This window comes from Eurytemora carolleeae, unplaced genomic scaffold (genome assembly GCF_000591075.1).
Source record: "Eurytemora carolleeae unplaced genomic scaffold, Eaff_2.0 scaffold731, whole genome shotgun sequence".
NCBI lineage: Eukaryota > Metazoa > Arthropoda > Copepoda > Calanoida > Temoridae > Eurytemora > Eurytemora carolleeae.
Genome location: NW_019396921.1, coordinates 101194 through 120622, shown reverse-complemented (window position 1 = coordinate 120622; position 19429 = coordinate 101194). Strand labels below are relative to the sequence as shown.

At 33.4% G+C, this 19429-nt stretch overlaps 1 protein-coding gene across 3 annotated transcripts in view; it reads right to left on the bottom strand.

The window, feature by feature from the left end:
* The window catches only part of LOC111710134 (death-inducer obliterator 1), a 38099-nt gene that overhangs the window by 8847 nt on the left and 9823 nt on the right, over positions 1-19429 (bottom strand). For 2 of the 3 annotated variants that reach the window (XM_023484169.1, XM_023484170.1), the window contains exons 16-37: positions 19087-19141; positions 16776-16849; positions 15774-15917; positions 15069-15190; positions 14111-14235; positions 13834-13914; positions 13090-13176; positions 12229-12307; positions 11522-11590; positions 10823-10898; positions 9802-10032; positions 8625-8690; positions 7644-7739; positions 7295-7367; positions 6478-6543; positions 5901-6059; positions 4938-5054; positions 3774-3887; positions 3108-3239; positions 2477-2770; positions 1755-1860; positions 1237-1296 (exon numbers count right to left, since the gene is read on the bottom strand). In XM_023484169.1, the coding sequence (XP_023339937.1) occupies positions 1237-1296; positions 1755-1860; positions 2477-2770; positions 3108-3239; positions 3774-3887; positions 4938-5054; positions 5901-6059; positions 6478-6543; positions 7295-7367; positions 7644-7739; positions 8625-8690; positions 9802-10032; positions 10823-10898; positions 11522-11590; positions 12229-12307; positions 13090-13176; positions 13834-13914; positions 14111-14235; positions 15069-15190; positions 15774-15917; positions 16776-16849; positions 19087-19141 (2426 nt within the window). The remainder of the gene's footprint in view (positions 1-1236; positions 1297-1754; positions 1861-2476; positions 2771-3107; positions 3240-3773; positions 3888-4937; positions 5055-5900; positions 6060-6477; positions 6544-7294; positions 7368-7643; positions 7740-8624; positions 8691-9801; positions 10033-10822; positions 10899-11521; positions 11591-12228; positions 12308-13089; positions 13177-13833; positions 13915-14110; positions 14236-15068; positions 15191-15773; positions 15918-16775; positions 16850-19086; positions 19142-19429) is intronic. The other variant, XM_023484171.1, reaches the window with a different exon arrangement.

The following is a 19429-nucleotide window of genomic DNA, read 5'->3' as shown; positions in this document are numbered from 1 at the left end:
CATGTGACCTACAGATTGAGAAAAATAATCAACTTATATCATTAAAAATAAGTTATTAAAATTCATTTTAAAACCTCGCCGGTTTATTCAAATTCTTTCAGCTATAGGGTCGTTTGATTTTTTTTCGTAAAGACGACATTTTGAAGAAATCTGCATATAAAATTACAGAAACAGCAAAGGTAATAATGATAATGAAATAATCGATTTTACGGTTCTGCCATGTGTCCATTCCTTGAAGATGAGAATATTTTTTGAAAATCTGACCACGTTTGGGCATAAAAAATGGCTAAATAAAGTTTTGCAATGATTTTATAATGTTGGAATCTTCAAATCCATGAGAATGATGTCATACTTTATTTAGGTTAAAACTTAAACCTCTTCTGCCTCCAAATGACTAACTTTTATAATTCATAAATTATATCAAAGTATTAACTTGAACATGGTTTTAAATCTTTACATTTCAACCCTTATAATCATTGATTTCTGATATATTTACAAACAAGGCAAATTTTTGTTCACTTCTGCCTGTCACATGATTAGGAGAAAATAAGGTTTCATTTAAATCATTGAAATCATTTGCTACAATTTATCCATCACAACCCTATGAATTCAAACAATTTTTAAATCACTAAGGAAATGTGGGTGAAAAATAAAGTGTGAGAATAGAAACAGTTGTTTTGATTGAATTTCAAAATAATTTGCAGCATTCTATGCAAAAAAGGGCTACTGCAGACAGATGCTTATTTGTAGAACATCGTTTTGGAAGTATGAATTTTTTTTCTCACAAATATAAAATTTGTAAATTCAATATTTCATTTATTCCCTAACTTGGACAGATTTTCAAAAATATTCTTATCTTCAAGGATTGGACAATTATTTTTTGAAATATTAATTAAATTAAGTTATTGTAAACAAATTTCCTTCAGCTGAGTGGAAGAGAATAATTATATAAAGATTTCAAAAATTTTAAAAATAAAATTTTAACATAACGGCCTGATCGGTTCAACCGTTTCAACATTACTTTGATCCAAAAAAAAACAGTCAAGGAAAAAATGTATGAAAAATGAATATGAGATTATGTGTTGCGACTCTTTTCCTGAATTGGTTCTGATTGACTTTGCTTGTGTTTACTGTTTATACACACAATATACATTACATACATTGTAGCCTTATGCAAAAGCTAATTTTTATTATGATCTTTTTAAAACTTTTTTTGGAGGGCGTGGGGGCTCTTGCCTGGGGAACTGATCCTTGGTGGTGGTGGAGGTTGAGAAGGTGTAGAGTTAGTAAAATACCCTAAAAATAAAAATGGGTAAAACATGTTTAATTGAGTTGGAAGAAGTAGTATAGGTAATTAATAAAATGTAACAAAAATAATATCCCCTCCCCCTTACAAACCTAAAATTGCCCCTCCCCTGACAAACCTATAGTTGCCCCTTCCCTTTCCAAACCTATTGTTGCCAATCTCCCTTCCAAACCTATTGTTGCCCTCTTCTTTTCTAAACCTGTGGTTGCCCCCCTCGCTTCCGAACCTGTAGTAGTGCTTAGTCCTGTGTTCTTACCTGGAACATATCCTGGTCTATCTCCAGGATCTAGTCCTGTGTTCCTACCTGGAGCACATCCTGGACTATCTCCAGGATCTAGCCCTGTGTTCCTACCTGGAGCATATCCTAGACTATCTCGAGGATCTAGTCCTGTGTTCCTACCTGGAGCATATCCTAGACTATCTCCAGGATCTAGTCCTGTGTTCCTACCTGGAGCATATCCTGGACTATCTCCAGGATCGTAAGCTTCGTCCTCATCTTCAGGACTATAGGGCTCGTCCGCAGCAGAATCTGGAACAACTGGAGGATACTGAACCTACCAGTTATCTCGTCAAACCAATGCAGGAGAAATTTCATACCACGCAATGCATGAGAATTATCATATCTCGCAAATATTTTTCAACCCCCTTCAGAAAATTGCTACCCAGTATTTTCTAAAAGTTGTCTCGATTTCAACACGTTTTTACGTCTAAACCTTATTACGGTGTAATTGGCAATGATTTGTATACATATATTAGGCTTGTGTTTAAATTCAATGTACGTAAAAACGTATTATATGTATACAAATCAATGCCAATTACACCGTTATAAGGTTTAAAGTGTACAATTAAGTTTTAAATGGTAGTTATAAATGGCAAGCAAAAAAGAAAATCGTCATACCATATAAAAATGGTCTCCTTTTAAGTCAGTTTTTTTTGTTCTTGACAGCTTTAAATCCTTTTTAAAATTACTTCATTGCGATTACCAAAGGTAATGATAGTTTTTTTAACCAATTTTTTGGCAATCTGATGGTGGTTGACATTTGAAACATTATTTGATAGTAGATTATCAGAATGCAAAATGTAAACATTAAATTTGTGTCAAGTACTCATTTCCATTAAACACCCCCCCCCCCCCTCCCCTTCATCCTAAAACATGTGAGATAAATGTTCCTTGTCTTGGTGAATAGGCGTGTGTGCAGGTTTAATAGAGGTGGAGGGGGAATCCGAATAGGAGGGCGGAACATCAGAGGTAGGCGTGGCAATAGGAGGCTCGTAGATACTAGGCTTGATGAGCTTGGTGGGTGGATGCGCATGCACTAGATGATCTCCTGGTCGTTTTCGTTTAGTTCTGATGATGAGGCAGAGCAGGGTATCCCCCCGTAGTTCCGGCAGTCCGGGTCCAGACAGGGGAAGCAGAAATAAGGGGACAGGGGATACAGAGTCCAGGGGGAATATATAACAGTCCTAGAAACAAGAAAACATTGACTCATTTTGCATATCTAGTTATTTTAAGAACTTTTTTTGTAAACTTAAAATTCGGCGTCAATGATGTTCCAAAAGAGTAAATAAGATAGGTGTTAATTCCACATTTTTTGAAAATATATTTTGGTCTAGGTGGACCCTCTTTAGTTCTAACGATCTAATAACCTTAAAAATAAATTTTAAAAAATGTAAAAAAAATCACAAGAGAATAAAGGAAAAACATTTTAAAAGATTAAGATATGTACTAAAGATAATTTGTAAATATTCGCTTTTTAGAGAATGTTTACAGAGTTTGTCATTGTTAAGATCCAAACCATACCTTGACCATCTTCTTGTTCGCATTCCCTACTACGGCAAACCTCTTCCTGGTGGCGAGGTACTGGTAGAAGGTCTCGTAGCTCATCTCATCTCCTTGCCTGGCATCCAACCGTAGAACAACAATCTCTTTTAGCTAAAAATAAAAACAGTTTTATTACTAGCTGAAGTGGCCGGCTTGCCTGTAGAATCTTTAAAGAATCTATTTTTTTACTTTTGAAAAAAAATTAATTTTTGAAAAAAAGATTCGATTTTTTGCCTATGTAACTCCCACGGTACCCATAGGTTCCCTCAAAATGTTATATATATATAAGAGCGAAGAGCTGTAATTTCCTTCCAAAATGTGTCAATAAAGATTATAGAACCATTTTATTACAAAATTTTATGATAATTTTCCTAACGCATAAATTGAAGTGTTTACATTATGGTTACAGAGAAGCTGGCGACATAATCTGTTTAAGAGTTACAACTTACATACATGTCCGATTTATAACGGTACCACTTACATATTAGGAGTTAAATTCAAAAAGATATCTTCGTTTCCTACCTTGTCTATGCTGCGTGAATCCGCAAGTAACTTTAATAGAGAATCTAAACTTTTTACTCAAGACAGAGTTTTGTGAACTCTTTGAATGAAGGAAATTCCGCCGGTAGTCCCTTTTATAATTACCGGATTGAGCTTGATCTGTTGAACGTATGTAGACACTAGGTCTGGTGGAATCCGTCCAATAACATTCATGAATCCTCCGAGATCAGAGGATAGGTGATCCCACTCCCCACTCATCTACAATACATGGAGATATTCACATTCATTATTATTATTATTATTATTATGCACATTGCACATTCAACCTAGTCACTTAAGTTTTAGTGGATTAAGAGCAATCTAGAGTATTTCGAGAGCATATTTGAGCATTTCCAGAGCAACCTAATGAATTTCAATGGCAATTTAGAGCAAACTAAAGCAAGTTTAAAAGATAACTATATTATTTCTAGGACAACTTGGTGTTTCTAGAGCAGCCTAAAGAAAATCTGAAGAAATGTAAGGTATTTCTAGGGTAATTTCGAGTATGCCCTGAGCTGAAAACTTTAGGTTAATCTTAGTATTCAATGTACATACTTTTTTGATTTTCTTCCTAGTCCTCTCTTACTGTATAAGAAGTTACGTTTGATAACGATTCAGATACTATGCTATATCGATTGAACTGTACCGATTGAACTATTTAAATCAGCTGTTCACAAGCCGACTTTAAGAGCATTTGAACAAATATAAATTTAATCATGTTGATATGAACCTATTAAAACACACATTTTATCACATTTGAGAACTATAGTAATATTGAACGTTAGTTTTTATAAACTTTAATCCAAAACTTACGTTCGTTCAATCGATCTTTAGTTTAATTGATATGACACCATCAACACCAGAAATGCGAAAAATAAAAACCGGGGTTTCAAAAGTTAAAGTGCGTATTTGACATGACACGCTGATAAGATGAATTTTAAACTTCTTTCTTGGAGATCAAGCATTGATTTCGATATCCACCATTCTAAAGTTTTCAGCTCCTGAGCAAACTAGAGCAATTAAAGAGATAACGAGCGTATTTAATGCATTTGTGGAGCAACTTCTAAAGCCTCGTTGGCGAACAAACAAACAATCAACCATCATTATGAAGAGGTCAGGGCTAAGCAATGCAATTGCACCGTCAAAACTAATCGTAAAATAGATTTATTACGGTAAATACTGGCAAAGGGGTGATGATAATCAAAAGCAAGAGTAGAGGAACCTCGACCCAATTTAGAGCATTATAGCAGAATAATGATCATTGATCACCTTATGTGCAGTGACGTTGAACTTGGCGACTTCAGCCATGGTGACGTTCCCGGTCCAGACCGCGGGATCCATGGAACTATGGTCAATCAACTCAGGGGTACGGATAGTACTGCTCACCTAAACAATTCAATAGGATAACATTTATTAGAACCGGTGTGACGCGAAAAAGCGTCCGAACCTAAGAAAATGTCCAGGCTATTGTATTCGGTCTTAAGCATCAAATTTTATAACATTGAATAGATTCTTTTAAATGTTACGACTTATTATTACGTAATTTTTACATTAGCAGGGGGTAGAAGTAAAGCTATCTACGGTTATCATTCTTTGGAAGGAACACAGCATTAGGACTGAATATCAATTTTTTAAAAACATTTTTCTAATATTGCTACATGTTTAAACTTTTATAACTTCATGTTTATTGTTCAGCAGGTGTTAACTGTTTATCCTAATCTAAGTATATGGAAACGTGTCCAAATTATTGAGAAGTACCACACTAAACGGGCATTACCACACCCGGAAGCTTTTATAACTTCATTGTTCAGCAGGTGTTAACTGTTTATCCTAATTTAAGTATATGGAAACGGGTCCAAATTATTGAGAAGTACCACACTAAACGGGCATTACCACACACCCGGAAGCTTTTCCACGTCAAACTGGTTGTCCTAAAAAAGTTCAGGAAAAATCCCAAACTGAAAAAGCATAAGATATAAGAAACAAGGTCAAAATTCTGAAGTTTTGACAATGAACAAAGTATTGTTTGATGCAGGAAAATGAAAAAAGGTGAATGCCAGAAAATAAACTAAGTTGATACTGATAATTCGAATAAAGATTGTGTTTGAAAAAAAAAGTTTACACTGAAGATTTACAAGATTATTGAGGCAGAATAACCAGGTTATCTTTGAACAATTAAGAAAGAAAAACAAGAAAAAAAACATGGCGATTAACTGGTTTAGTATTTAATACCTCCTGCTCTGCTGGTGAGGAGAAGGAAGGTTGTGAGGGAGGAAGATCAAGCTCAGTATCATGATCAAGATCAGGAACAGGATCATGATCAAGATCAGGAGAATTTCCTCGAGTAGGGGAGGGGGTCGGGGACCGGTTGCGTAGAGCTTCCTCAAATGTCTTAAGCAATTGTTAATATTTACGTCAGAACAAGCTATTTAAAAAAACAAGACAATTATAGCACGGTTATCAAGTTAAGGACATTTATGATTCATAATTCTACCTTTAAAAGCTTTTTATATCAATGTTTTCTTATGGGAACTGATTATTTCTAATTTTGAATTCTCTACAAGTGACTTGCGCATTTCTGTTAAAGAAAAGATGGAGGAATTGTCAGAATTAAACACTTTTCAAGATTGTAAAACGACAATTATTAGTCATATAATGGTTACAAGGTACTGTTGTGAATCAGGAAATGGGTTGCCCATCTCTTAATGGAGAGTCAGTTAAAATTACAAATATATCTAAAATGTCTATTGTAACACTTTCTCTTTTTTACCATCTCTACGTGTAGTTTTTGGTAATCATTAAACAATTCCTTATTAAACTGTTCGCCAGATAGTTTAGCAGCTTCAATAGCAGCGGTAGCTTTCTCAATCTTCTCCTAGAACGTAACGTTATAATAAATATGTAATTATATAGCTTTCTCAATCTTCTCCTAGAACGTAACGTTATAATAAATATCTAATTATATAGCTTTCTCAATCTTCTCCTAGAACGTAACGTTATAATAAATATGTAATTATATAGCTTTCTCAATCTTCTTCTATAACGTAACGTTATAATAAATATGTAATTATGTAGCTTTCTCAATCTTCTCATAGAACGTACCGTTATAATGAATATGTAATTATATAGCTTTCTCAATCTTCTCCTAGAACGTGACGTTATAATAAATATCTAATAATATAGTTTCCAATCTTCTCCTAGAACGTAATGTTATAATAAATACATAATTATATACCTTTCTCAATCTTCTCCTAGAACGTAACGTTATAATAAATATCTAATAATATAGCTTTCTCAATCTTCTCCAAGCACATCATGTTATAAATAAATATCTATTTTAATAGCTTAATCAATCTTCTCCTCGAATATATCTAATTATAAAGCTTTCTTAATCTTCTAATAGAAAATTATTTAAGAAATATCTAATTATATAGCTTTCTCAATCTTCTCCTAGAACATTATGTTATAAATATCTCAATACTAAGTTTTCTCAATCTTCTCCTAGAACATTGTGTTATAAATATCTAATTGTATGGCTTTCTAATGTTATAATTATCTAATATGTACAGTAAGCAAGCCTTACACCTTATAACATCTTTTAAATTATATTTATTATTTAGTCTGACCTGTAGTTTCTTATTTTTATCATAATCTTCATCTTTGACTTTATCTTTTACTGTTTCAGTTTTCTTCTTCTCTCTTTATCAAAATCAAATTATCATCAAGCAAGCAGATATCAATATCAGTTACAACAATTTGGTGATCAAAATACAAGTTGTATTGCAAAACGATAAATAGGCGGAGTTGACAGGGTTTTTGTTGTTGAAATTTTAGATCTGAAATCTAAAATCTGAAAGTACATATTCCTGGACTGGAATCTTTTTAATCCAAGGAACGATTTAAATTGTTCCTTCCTTACTAGGATTCAACTCCTAAAGTCTAAAGCTTTTTTCCCTTAAACAGTTTGATCAATTCCTTGAGTGGTGTCGATGACGATCATGCTTGTCCTTATCTCGATTCCTGTCCTTGTCCTTGTCTCCCCGCCTGTCCTTTCCATCGTCCTTGGAACTCCTAAACAAATTCAAAAATATCCAGTCTTATTATTATTATTATTATTATTATTAAAAGGCAACCCGTCATTCGATGAAAGTGAAAAGTTCTATTTAAATTTGTACTTTTTTACCCTTTGACTTATCTTAAATTACGGAAAAATCCGCATTTTCTGGTATGAATTAGTACGGAAACTATAGAGCCCGAAACAGAGTATAGTAATGAAACCAAATATCGGAAACCCGGTTTCACGAATGGGGTCAGACAGTTTAGTAAATATCAATGTTGTCGTTAAGAAATATTATGTTATGTGGTTTCTTTATATTCTCTTTTTGACTTTTGATTTCCTGAATTATTATCTGTGCATTGGCAAATGAATAGACCCCAAAAAGGAAACTCAGGAGTTTTATTCAACAATACTCATTAGAAGTTCGACTCTGGGAAACTGGAGTGTGAACAAGTATATACAATACATGGTGAACTCCGTTAAATCCTGAAAATTCTATTTCGACTCTGGGAAACTGGAGTGTGAACTAGTATATACAATACATGGTGAACTCCGTTAAATCCTGAAAATTCTATTTCCTAAGGGTTTCTTAAACAATTCCAATGAAAATATCTATTGTCTTTGACTTCCTGAAAATAAATAATAATACTTTTAAAATTAATAACATCTTACATTACGCATTTTAACAGTATTATCATTTATTTCCGGGAGTCATCTTATGTCTTACATTATGCATACTAAGTTATTAAAAATTGCAAATAACAAAAATTCTGAAAATAAAAAACTCCGTAATTCAAATGGTACTATTGTAAATCGACATGCCACACTACAAATGCAAGGTCATCTAAAATTACGTATTCAGTCCCTTTTAAAGTTTAGGTTCAACAAAAAAAACTTACCTCCGTCTCTCTCTGCCCTTGTCCCTTTCCTTATCTAAACTCCGTGAACTATGCCGGTCCTTGTCCCTTAAAAATAAAAGTTTAAATGGACTGATGCTGAATTTTCAAAAGACCCTTCATTTAGATAGGGACAATTCAAGAATTCCTGCCGTCGTTCATGAAGTAAGAAACCCGCCAGTGACGTTTTCAAAGAATTGAAAAAAGAATCTTTTAAAGATTATAATGGATATTTCATTCATTTATGATCCTACACAGTTTTTTAGGATACCATAGTGGATCGGACATGCAACTTTTTTTAAAAATGGAGGTTGGCTTTGAATGGCGTCTCCAGTTCCTTTAATCCTCTGAAGAATGCATGCCAGGTAACCCATACAGGATGAGACTTTAAGGACGACTGGACAGGTAAAAAGAAGATCTGAAGGTCTTTTGAAATGTGACGGTTATCTAAAGAATTGGCACAGAAAGAAAACAGTTCAGTGTTACATGAAACCACTAAAAAATACTGAAAAATTCCCTGAAGTCTCATGTTATCTGAGACCAGTGTATAGTTCAGTGAGGAGTTTAAAGTTAAAACTTCTGAAACCTGAAGTTATCTTTCCCCTTGCAATGGGTAAAAATACAGAAACTTAAAAAAAAAACAATGATAATAGAATTGTATAATTAGGAATATTAAAAGAAACAATTATGATGATAAATATAATGATAATAATAATAATACTGATAATATTAGTAACAATAACAATTAGTTTTTATAAAACTATTGTGTACTTTATCATTCTTACTCACTTCATCGTGAATTTCATAATGAACGTGCTATAAAGTAATCATCGTGCCATAAAGTTAAATTAGCTGTATATTATAGCACCGTACTATAAAGTAATCATCGTGCTATAAAATTATATTAGTTGTACATTATAGCACCGTGCTATAATAAGTAACCACCGTGCTATAAAGTAACCACCGTGCTATAAAGTTAAATTAGCTGTATATTATAGCACCGTGCTAAAAAGTGACCATCGTGCTATAAAGTTAAATTATCTGTATATCATGAGTACGTGTGCTATGAAGTTTTGATTGGTTCCCGGATTTTCAATTTAGAATATTTCCAAAATAATCGTATTATAAAAACTATTACAACATCAACAATAATAATGACAATAACAATAACAATAAGTACCTTGAGCTATGTTTGTCTCCAGAACTATGCTTTTCTCTAGATCTGTGTCTATGTTCTGAACTGTGTTTATCTCCAGAACTGTGTTTATCCCCAGAACTGTGCTTATCTCCAGAATTGTGTTTATCTCCAGAACTATGTTTACTACCGGATCTGTGTTTGTGTTCTGAACTATGTCTACTCTCCCTGTCAGAACGATGTTTGTGAGATTTCTTCTTTCGCCTGTCAGAACTTCTAAATATAAAAAAATAGAAATGAAGATTCTTAAAAAAACAGTAATTGTAATGAATTTGAAATAATGAAAAACTAAAAGCTTTTCTGTTGAAAATCAAATTATTGTAAATAACCGTTAATCTTTATTTTAAGAGATGCATGCCTGATTCACAACGGCACACTGTAAATCTAATGACATACATATTTTTGTTTTGTCTGTAAATTGAGTATCTGTAATCACTGCGCTTTATATAGAGGGTCACCTAAAATCACGTTGACAGTCTATTTCATAGAAGGTTTATTTAAGTAATCTTTGCTCTTTTTCCCTTCTTTTTCCCCAACCCTAAAATCGTTGACTTCGGGATATTTTATCAAGTCCCAATCCTAACACGAGAATTGGGGAGTGGGACCCACAACCCAAACATTTCAACCAATAATATCTTAGACACTGACAATAAACGACGCAAGGGCTGAACCAAATGGGCCCAAATTTTTTGTGGTATCTCACAGTGACATGTGTAAGTTTATGGCCAAACGATTTCCTCCAAAATAATTTTGGAAATTAATCACAGAAAATCCGCTAAAATTAAAAAGCAACTTTACAAGCTTTACTCGTTACTCAAAAAGGGCCGCAATGTCTCCTAACAGGGGGGACTTGAAATACTGGAAAATAATTGTATTTCTGATTGAAATACTGGAAAATAATTGTATTTCTGATTGAAATACTGGAAAATAATTGTATTTCTGATTGAAATACTGGAAAATAATTGTATTTCTGATTGAAATTGCTGAGAACAAAAATAAATCTAACCTTGATCTTCTTCTTGGTTTGTGTGGTAACTCCTCCTTCAGCTTGAGATTTACAAAAGTATCCACAGATATTTTACCTAAATTCAATCCATGCTCAAACCAAGCCAATAACACAGAGTCAGGTGGACCATTAACTAAACCAATGAAATTACAAGGTTATCCACAACGGATCAGACTCAAATGACGACCTGAAACTCTTTGAATTAACTAAAAGAAGATTAATTTGGGAGTTCTGGATTAAATATATGATTTTGCAAAGAAAGAAACAAGTTTACATGTACAAGGGACATAGAATGTAAAATGAAAAACTGAATAAATTCCGTACAGTTGTCTCTGAAGTCAGATCCTTTATGGTAACCCTGGACTACAATATGAAGACGACATTTTGCAAAAAGTTCCCAGAGTTTTTAAAAAGAAAATTTATTCTCTACAGAAATCATTTTAATCTTGGGTTTAAGTGTTTCCAGATCCTTAATTATCAAAAGACCTAAACTACATTTAGTCTTTATAAATTCCCCCCCCCCCCCCTAGGATAATTTATTTACCGGTTCCTTTATAATAATGAAACTGTCCGTCTTCGTTAAATATAAATAAAATCAGTTAAAATAAATGTTAAATGTTTCAAGATTTGATAATAAAAGAACTCGATTCCTTCAATCACAATTGTTTAATTTATAATTTACTATTTGAGCAAAGATTCCTGTGCAAACATCACACATAGGTTCAACCGTTACATCCCCATGGTTCGGGTGTTCTCGGGTCTTAGGACCTGAACAGTGAATTCATGGTTCAAAAGTATTATTTTTTTTAGTACTAAAAACAACCGCCAGGTGCTACTGCACTGCACCTACGCCACGTGTCCAAAGGAGATCAAGTGTAGCGATGAACCTAATTCAAGTATTTTCTAGACCGGTTAGAATTTGAAGTGTCGTAACCCCTTATGTTTTTGGTTGTACATTACGTAATCACTTGTACTTTTTTCTGCAACTCAATACGTTTACATTTTTGAAATTGTTTCTGGCTTTAGTTTAATGGAGTAATTGGAAATATGCTGATAGATTTTTGCAAGAGAGCATTAACACTTTACTGTGATGATTCCTGGATGAAAGCACTAATGTCAATTCATTACATCACAGGAATACAAAAAAGGGGAAATATTCTATTGAGACAAAAGATGAGTATTAAAATAACTTGGTTCGTATTTTAAAGGCAACTTTTAAAACTTTAAGGTCTTTCAAGGGCAACTCCAAAATCTGGAAAGCTTCCAACATTTTTAAACTGTATTATGTAAAAGTATAATTGTTTAATTTTAAAATTAGTAAAACTTCTCCGATTTTCGATGAACCTTCAAAAAATTCAAAAACCTTTTAGGTTAAAGTGTCTTGCTCATCATTACGTGCATCCTACCTACTGAGGCCTCCGGAATAACTTCAGGTTGATCTTCTGGAAGTTCGGCAACAACTTCTTGCTTATCCAAACCTTCATCCTGTAACATTTCATGTACAAGAAACAAATTGACTAAGATTGAATTTTCACCCATTTTTGTAATTTTGATATGGACAGTAGACACCCAATATTGTAAGCTTGTTACAAACTAAAAAAAATTTTTAATGGGTTTTCAAAAATTGGATTCTTAAATGACTTGAGGGGAATATCCGCGAAATTATTTATAGATTTATGATTTACGAAGAGAAAAGGAGACACTGATGGACGGCAACATTGGCCAAAACTGGCATTAAATTGCTGAAACGTATTTTTATGGATAAATGACTTGTGAACCCAGCTTTGCCTGGAGGCTAATCTTAGTCTATGATAGTCAACCAATTCAATTCAGAATTTTTGAAACTGGCTAAGAATATTCCGGTGGTTCAACCGAGTTCCCCAATCAAAATTTAAGACAAAGCGGAAAAAATATTCCTGAGTTATGATCGAACATCAAAACAAACAGAGCCAGATAGAGATTACAACTTTATATATATACTAGCTTGGGAACCCAGCTTTGCAGAAGGTACTCATTGTTACTCCCGCTGTTTACCCGCACTTGAATAATTTTTACCGGGAAGCTAAATCTTCGCTATTCAGTCGACCCACTCAATTTAGAAGATCTCAAAACCAAGCTAAGAACATTCCCGTGGGTCTCCCGGGGTCCACAACAAAATTTGAGGCAAATCAGTCTATGGGTTTCTGAGTTATGATCGGACAAATAAACAGACAAACAGACAGACACACAGACAGAGAGTACTACTTAACAATTTAAATAATATCTACCTTCTCTATAACTTGTTCCCCTTTATGACTTTTCATGAGGTAGGTGTTACCCATCGACAGAAGATCCAGCTCATAGGACTTGATTGCCTGCTCAATAGTTTACAGGGTGTCCATTAAAACATGAAAGTTGAGGGACGAAATAAAGGTCGTCTTTGATCCTTTAGATAAGATTTTATTCGTCAACCTAATGTTGGAGGTCAAATTCTTGGAATTATAAGCACTTGGCATTTCCAACTGTGGTTTGTCTTTATTGTGCTTTTAAAATCATTTGGATTTGAATTTGTTAGCTATAAACTAAATTGATTAAATCTTAACTTGTAATTCTTCATATCTACGGTAATTTTGAGAGCACTAAACAGGGAAACCACATTTTGAAAGTTCCAGGGTACTTACTTAGTTATTATGTTGTTTCAAGAAACATGGTATACAAAGGAATGCCGCAAATTATTTTCAGATATCAAAGACGATCTTTAAGTTGTCTCTCGACTGCCATGTTTCCTAGGACACCCTGTAGTTGAACCATTGTGGTTGTAACTTAAAGTAAAAGTCACCATTGTAAATATAAAATACATGATCTTAATGATATTTTTTTTTAAATGTTTAAAGATTGATTTTTAGGGAATTATTTTTCCATGGCTAAGTCAATAAATTGCAAATGTTTTTTGATTCCCGTTTATTTACAGTTTAAATGTTTGGGCGAGGAAAATAAAATGTTAATCATGTAATTAAGAGATTAGATTTTACCTCGAGATCTTTCTTAGCTGTTTCTTCCCTCCATGCATGTAGTTCTTTACTGGCATATTCATCAGCAGACATACTTACAACCTTACAATAATACAACTTAGATCTTCACATCTTCAGACTTTCAACTTTTTAGAGTTTCAAGGTAAATTAAAAAATTTGCTCACTTTTTTGCACTTCCTTTCAAATAGTGCAACTCATAGATATTGTGCGGAATCTAAGATGAACAGTTTTTGTGTGAGCGCAATTTTTTGCGGATGGTGTATTGAAGTCAAATTACCTCAATTGCCGACAAATCTTTCAAAAGAATTCTTCTGAACAATCCATCATTTTTGGCATCCTTGATGTTGTAGGTTAAACTTCTGTACTTGTTCTTATACTTGGCTCCCACCTCACCAAAAATACCTAGTACATAGTAGATTACTTATAGACTATATATATTCATGTTAAACTTCTGTACTTGTTCTTGTACTTGGCTCCCACCTCACCAAAAATACCTAGTACTTGGTAGATTACATATAGACTATATATATTCAAGTCAAACTGCTGTACTTGTTCTTGTACTTGGCTCCAATCTCACAAATATACCTAGTACATGGTTAATATACTTGGTACATATATATTTCATTCAAGTTAAACTTATTCTTGTAAATAGCTGCTCCTCACCAAATACACTAAGTACAGGATAAAAGTACCCTAATACATATATGTATTTCTTGTACTTGTATTTTGCTCTACATCGCAAAAAATACGAAATACAAAATAAATTGCCCAGACGAGTCAGCCTTAATGTATTTTTAAGGAGACACTCATGGACAGCAACATTGGCGAGAGTATCCTTCAAGCCCAAACTGGCATTAAATTGCTGAAACGTATTTTAATGGATAAATAGCTTGGGAACCAAGCAACCTGGAAAACTTACACAAAACCCAACGCAAAGAGAAGATTTCAGGACATCCCACATCACAAAATACACTTAGCATTTATGTATTTTATGTTTTTAATGCTAAACCCTGTACTTTTCACCCCCTCAAAATAAATACCTATTACAAAATAGATTCCACAGATTAAATGCAAGGTAGGTTGAATATATGATTTTTTTTATTTAAATGTGTCTTACGTACTGAGCCAAACAAACCAATAACTATATATACATTCACAAAACTAAAAAACACAAGTCGCAACGCTAGGTGAAGATGATAGGACATTATATTGGAATAAAATATTTGAAAAATTACCAAACATAGCAATCTCAATCTCCTCGGCAATCTTCTGGATCTTCTCAAAAGGAATCACAAGATCAGAGCACTTCTGGACCTTCTCATATAGGGCATCACGGACACCCTTTACTATCTGGGACCTAGATAGATAAATAGATAGATAGATAGATAATTAAACAGATAGATAGATAGATAGATAAATAAACAGACGGCCAAACAGATGGACAGATGGATAGATTATCAGACAGACAAGCAGGTAAATAAATCAGATAGATTAGATGGATAGACAGTTAGTGTAGATGGATTAGGTAAATTAGATAGATTAAAAAGTTAGTTACAAGGAGTTATAGAACTAAAAATTGGACTTACTGGTTGTTTACATTCTTTATTGTAAACTCTATTCAGTGGTGTATTTAAAAACTCTTAAACCAGTTGCTAAATTGCTCAAATCAGAGTTAAGTGTAAACACAGGGTGTGAAAATTTAATCGAAATATCATTCCCACACATTCCCAGAAGTTAGGTACGGAAATTATTTTTTGGGGGGTTTCTTTGCTGGGTTGGGGGGGGGGGGGGCAATTAGTATCTCTTAAAACAAAAACATACCTTTGATTCTATTACCTCCTAGCTTGAATATAAAGGAAAGATCGAAGAAAGGATTATTAATAACTGCTGCGTAGTTCCAAGACGACTTGAAGTATCCATTGAATACAAAACCAACCCACCTTAAAACCTTGTTGTCCTGGGGTTTAGGAGATTCCTTGACAGGTTCTGGATCCTTGTGCACGATCCTTTTCTTCACTCTGCTCTCAGATGTTCTTCTCTCACGTTTAGGTTTACTTAGTTTCTCACACGACATTGCTATAGCTCTAAACAAACATTGCTATAGCTCTAAACAAACATTGCTATAGCTCTAAACAAACATTGCTATAGCTCTAAACAAACATTGCTATAGCTCTAAACAAACGTAAACATTTAAAGGGACTGTAGGCTAATTTACAACGGTATCCTTTAAACTTCTATCTGAATAACAATGAAAAAGATGCTGTCGTTTTCCTAGCCTGGAAAAATAATAAATCTTGAAAGTTTCTTTTATTCTCTCTGAAAACTGAATCCAAAAGTCACTTTTATGGCAAAACCGCAAGAAAGGAAACCACAGTAATTCCCTTTAATTACATTTCTATCAAAAAGAATAAGAAAGGACTATTTGTAAGACTTAGTTTCAAAAAAGTCTACTTATGCTCTTTTTGAATAACTTGCGAAAATAAAAAAAATCTTTACTTTTCACCTTTTTCTTAACTTTCAACATCTATAATTTTCATAAAAAGGTTTCCCTTATAGTTAGAATGCAAAATGTAAATAAAAAACATCTTTTATTAACTCTTTTAGAATTATCAACTTTCAATTTATAAACAATTTTTTAAATTGTGAACTGTGATTCATGAATAGTTTCAATTAACTTATTTATCAGTTATGTTAAACACATCAATTAATTTTTTATACTCAACTAGTGAGGAGGAGGAGGTCAAATTTATGCTACATTACTGGTATGACTTTGTATCCTCACTGCTCCTCTACTTTTCATTTATGTACAAGTATGGGCAAATCAAAATTAATTGGTTACATATTAAGAAATCCAATAGCTCTTCAATAAGAGTAGTAAAGACGATTGAAAACATGTCAGATTTTACTTCAACGTGATATTTCACTAGGTTACAAATAAATACCTTTTTAATTGTGCCTTTACTTCTGCTTGTATTTCTTCTTTAGAGAGAAGTTTGTCTTTCCCGACACCAACACCCTGAAACATCAAAATATTTCAACTGTTAAAGTTGATTCTTTTATACCAAAATTGAAAACAGGAAACTGTTAGTTTTGAACGATACCACGATGAAGAAGATAGAAATCCAGAATGGACAGGGATGTAAGTAAAAGAAGCACAAAACTTCATTTTTTTTCTCCCTCCCCTCTCCACCGGGGCGTATGCAGGAATTTGACCAAGGGGGGGGGGGGGGGATCACTGATCAGCCACCGATTGAGGCTGAAACCCTTGGAGATCATAGTTGTAACTTTTCCATGGTGTAAAAATAATTAACCCCATGTTAAGGTGAAGTGAAAGAAACATGTGATAGAACAACCAGACACTGATGAGCTCTTGGAACTTTGAAGAACCTTTTATTCTAAAACTGAAAGTAAAGACTTATCTTAATTTTAAATATTTGAAATATTAATGTTTCAGAGTGATTATGCAAGGATAATCGGCATAAGTTTTGGACATTCTTCTAACCGTAAAGGTCAAAAATAACTTTTATAAACATTGATAAAATAGAGTAAATTTGAGCATTAAAACTTGAGCATAGTCCGAAAAAGGCAAAAATTAAACATCGTGAGCTCCAGAAGCCCTTATTCACAAAACCTTTTATCGCACCAATATGACAATATGACTGCAATGTTTCCTAAAATATATTTAGGTTGGGAATCCAGATTTACTTGGAGCTAAACTTTATTATTTAAGTAAACTAACTCAACTTCAAATTTTTAAACAAAGCTATGAAATTTTTGTGGTCCCGCGAGTTCACTTATCAGAATTTGAGGCCAATCGGACAATGGGTTTCTGAATTATGATCGGACATACACACAACAATCAGACAACAGACAAATGGAGATTACTACTTTATATATATGTTTAATAATGCTCCCTTGCTGTAAACCTGTAATATGATCCAGGGATTGGAAATCCAATTGAATCAACGTCGTAGTAAATATATTTCAGGGATGGATATATATTCCAAGTCGTTTGAAAATTCCGGGGAAAATTATAAGATTTCGAGAAAATTTTATTTGAGAAAACATAATCAAAAAAAGCCTAGAGCATTTCTGAAAAAAAAATTCACCCCTAAAATATTGAAAGCTAAGAAATTTTTTCACCCCTGAATGCCCTACATTGACCATTTACATATTAGCTACAGAGTGGTGATATTATTCATTTACGCAATACCTCCTCATCCATTTTCTTATGGTTCCATTTGTTTGTATTAGGTACAGTAAAATAGCTAAATCTGATATGTCGTCTTTCCAAATATGGTCCAATAGTAGAAGATAATGCATTAGTGTATACTTGTACATAAAAGATAATAAATCAGGAATGTATCCGGATAGTGCAGGTCACTTGTACATGACGTTTTCAATTTAAATAACAACATTAAAACTCTAGCTTACCAATAGATTAATAATGAGTAGGTGCTAAAAATGGTCAGAAATTTAATAACGATACGGTTAAAACTTCTAAATGTGTGTTACCAGTTTAGGTTAGAATAAGCTATCCTGCTAATATAAAGCTAAAATTGAGATTTTATTGCAAATCTCATCTGTATGAAAAATACAAAATATTTTACGACAAAATTTGATCTCATCAATTAAAGTTTTCTATTAGTGTAAAGCAGAATTTTAGGCCGGTAAAGTGTAAAGGCCCCCCCCAAAAAAACCCTTAGTTTGAAGAGGCCAAAAAACTGAAAACTAACAATTGCACTCTGTTTAAAGATAGAGTTAATCCACAAAGATATCAAAGTTATGCATTTCAAACAGGAAATTACGTTAAAAACAATTTTTTTTTTGTGAGACATATGCTTTTAGAGTCCTAACATCTCTTTGAACTATAGAAAAGACGACATTCTGTGGCTTCTTATTTAAACCAATTGAGGCGTCTTGTTTTGCGTATAAATCCCAATACCCCTTTTATATTACCAAGCTCTATCTATCTATCTATCTATCATGGGGCTGCTAGTAGTGCGACAACTACTACCTGCCCACCCCTCGACGTACCCGGCCTCTTCCAATATTGGTGTTACGGCCAATTACCATAGCACAGTGCAATGGTTTATGCTCGCGCGGGTGGCCACAGGGGACTTGAGTCCCAGGTGGTTTTGTAGAAACCACAGCTACGAAAGTTACAAGAATTCGTTCCCATCTGTTTATAGGCTTTATCCTTCACATCCATGTCTTCAGTAAAATGCTTTTAGAAGGAAATGAAGAAATTACCTTACTAACATTCTGCATCTTTTCTCCATGTTTACGTATTTCTTGGTGTCCTTCCCTGTAAACAAAATTTACATTAAAGCATCATGAACTAAATAATAGTATCATTTAAGTACCCTTTATGTAAAATGTGTGTTGTGTATGATAGTTAATCGAAAAAGCAGTTTTTCTCTGAAAAAAATAAAAAATGAAATATGAAATTATCGATTCTTTAATTTTGTGTTCTGGTTCACAGACAGAACTCTTCAAAACAATAAATCATTTTAGTCTTGCATGCTGCACACCATAAACTAAACTACATGCCATATCCATACATTGCAGAATTTTCAAATTGCCTTATTTTTTT